This window comes from Bidens hawaiensis, unplaced genomic scaffold (genome assembly GCF_021521415.1).
Source record: "Bidens hawaiensis isolate Kalapana, Puna unplaced genomic scaffold, B.hawaiensis_p1.1 tig00033161_1, whole genome shotgun sequence".
In the NCBI taxonomy this organism is placed as follows: Eukaryota; Viridiplantae; Streptophyta; class Magnoliopsida; order Asterales; family Asteraceae; genus Bidens; species Bidens hawaiensis.
This window is the reverse complement of record NW_027495673.1, coordinates 31,912-35,093: the sequence shown is the minus strand read 5'-3', so window position 1 is coordinate 35,093 and position 3,182 is coordinate 31,912. Positions and strand designations below refer to the sequence as shown.

General features: G+C 34.3%; 1 protein-coding gene across 1 annotated transcript; it reads right to left on the bottom strand.

The window, feature by feature from the left end:
- Positions 1-270: 270 nt before the first annotated feature.
- Positions 271-2,355, bottom strand: LOC143584544 (serine/threonine-protein kinase 54-like). The gene is made up of 4 exons (XM_077066573.1): positions 2,151-2,355; positions 1,944-2,062; positions 563-628; positions 271-480 (listed from the first exon to the last, which is right to left on the bottom strand). Exons 1-4 carry the CDS (start codon positions 2,353-2,355, stop codon positions 271-273), a joined length of 600 nt encoding a protein of 199 aa, XP_076922688.1.
- Between the last annotated feature and the right edge of the window lie 827 nt (positions 2,356-3,182).

Sequence of the window (3,182 nt, the reverse complement as noted above, 5' to 3'; positions counted from 1 at the left end):
ACCAGAATATATTATTTTGAGATAATTTTAAATGAGTTAAACTAAAACAAATTGTATTATTATTTTAAAAATGTATTACTAATAGTAACATAATCATATATAAAAGTTTGAAAAATTAGACATGTATATTTCATTGTGTTAAAGAGACCTACACATTGTATCGTCACAACAAAGAAATGTTATACTTTATACAAGAAAACAATCCCTACTTTTAACGTTGTTACGTGTATAAATGAAAGCTAATTATCTCTATTTGCGCTAACCTTCTAATCATATTACACGGTTGAAGAACTTAAAGCAACCATTGGCACCATTATGAATTTTAGATGATGTTTGCCATCCTTCGGTTTTTATGATTTCTTCCAACTCGAGAACGACATCCTTCATTTCTGGTCTCTTCTTCGGATTTGTGTCCCAACATCTTTCTATTAATTGAGCAAGTGATCTAGGACAATCAACAGGTATGCGCGGCCTCATCTCCTGTAAGTACAATAAGACGTTAGTTTACTGCATTATCAAATTCTACACAAGAGATGCATGGTACCATAGTTAACATACATACATTGTAAATATCTGCTGGGATGTTGTCTAAATCATATGTGTATGCCATGTCGCAACAGTATATCTCCTATAAGCATATCCCAAAGCTATACACGTCACATTTATGTCCATATGGTTTTCTGCTTACAACCTACAAAAATCACCACAACATTTTTATAATGGAGTAGTCACTAATATATAAAGGTTTGAGTACAAATGTAAGGCTATGGAAATAAATCATACCTCAGGAGCCATATAACCTCGAGTCCCAATTTCACCACTCATGAAGAATAACTCTTGTGGCTCCTAAACCGACTCCCCAAAATCTGCGAGTTTCATCATTTTTTTATCGTCAATAAGTATATTTTCTGGCTTCACATCACGGTGAATTATCTTCTTCGAATGAAGGTAACTCAACCTAAAATCAATTGATACAAGTTCATGAGTGTTTCTTTTATGACAATTTAAGTTAAAGATTAAGAATTAATGTGCACATTACATACCCTTTTGCAATATCAAGGGCAAACTGAATAACGTTTTCATGGGCAGCTTCTTGTTATGGTTCTTACACAAGTAAGATCTTAGCGAGCCTCCTTTTACAAACTAGGACACAATGCAAAAGTTACTTTCGGTTTTGCATTTCTGGTTCTTGTAGACTGAATTTGTCACAGACATGGTTGCTCCAATCATCTAAAAGTTACATAATGATTAGATTGATAATTAAGTAATCATTTAGTTGTGCACATGCATGCTAGTAGGGGCTGTTAATTGGGTTAACCCGTTTGGGTTTCGGGTTAATCGGGTTTGTCTCTTTGCGGGATACCCAATATTTTTAAGGGAATATATAGTGATTTCGAATGTTCAGATCATGTTGTCCCACCAATAAGATTGTAAATATATTACCTGAGGAAAACATACATACTTCTTAAATGTTATGATTTTCCTACTTGAAAACTTCACTATTTTATGTTGTTTTTCCAGGCTTGCTTTAGAACCGATCTGGAGCCAGTCAAGTTTTGGGATTCATCAAAAATATTATTAAAATTTGCAAATGGAATTTCGACATGCATGGGACGTACACATGGTTGGGCTGCTTAATTAAGTTAACATTTAATCTGGTTAACCGTAAAGGCGGAAACCCATTTTTCCCCAAATTAAAAACGAACCCGAAACCTAGAAACCTGACCCTAATATTAATTCAGGTTAACCCAAATAACCCGATTGATACTTTTGACCTTATTTAACCCAACCTAATTAGCTTATTCATGTTCGTGTTTGTGTCGGGTCGGGTTAATTGGGTTCGGGCATTTTGGAAACCCTACATGCAAGTAATTATCATAATATAGGTTTCATTATGATATATCATGTATAAAGAAGAACGTAAGAGATAATAGTATACACACCTTTGTGACATTAGGATGATCAAGATTTTGCCATAAACAAGCTTCTTTCATAAAGTCATCCTTCATGCACTCCATTAAGGCTTCTGTAACCCGCGTGTTTCCGAAATCAAGAATTTTCGCTAAAATAAAACAATCAAAACCTTATAGATACATCACATAAAATTCACAAGAAAATAACAAGCAGTCAAGAATTATGAAGAAACTTACCTGCCACTGTTTGACCATCGTATGAACCCTTGTGAACCACGCCGAAAGACCCACGACCGATAACTTTGCCAAGAACAAGTTTAAGCGGATCGAGAGTTTCCTGCCATGGTTGAATGAATTGATGCTTCGGTGGAGATCGGAGAAAATGGTTGTGAGCGATTTGAAGGTGGTTCATCCCATCGATTGCTTTCTGGAGCTCCTCCATGATCGCGTGAATGAAGAAGAACAAGTACAAGTACGTAGTTTAATGTGGGTACGTACGTTGTAATCTAATATCAACAACAACTGATGTGAGGGTTTAAATTATAAGCTAATTAAGTACATATATATACATAAAATTACCATGCATATCGCCGACATTTCAGGTATCTTGGATTTCTTTTGATTTCTTTTATATTGACGTGTCACGTGTAGTCCAATTAGTTTTTATCTAGTCCGTTTGAATTTTGAATCAACAATGGATTATATAAGTAATTAACATTATCATATGAGAACTTTCAATGCTTAATAACTACGTACGTACTAGCTTTCACTCCTTTAAAAAACTTGGTCATATACAAAGAAAAGTGTAATTCCATATTACATAAATTGATTCCCGAGGTTTATGAGAATGAAACCGAATTCTATATATAGTTCATTATTATAATTCGCTTTAGTAACAATAAAAAACTTTTTAAAGTTGTTAAATTTAAATTTAAAGTGGTTATATACAATGAGAACCTGGAAAATCGCTCCAAATAAAATAATACGTGCCTCACAACAGTCAGACTGACGCGCTATAAATAAAACTCAATTTAAAGCAGTTAAGAATGAACAGTGGCGAAGCTTGACCAAAATCATCGGGGCCGAAGTTATGGATCCAGAAAAATTCGGGTCAGCAGTTCGGTTTGGGTCGGGTCAAAGTCAAACAATAAAAAATTTCCGAGTCGGCGGGGCGGGTCAAACAATATAAAAACTAAATAAATACTTTTTCTTCAGTCATTCAAAAGACCGTTCTTACAAAAAAACCAAATACATGTTTTGTTAACAATA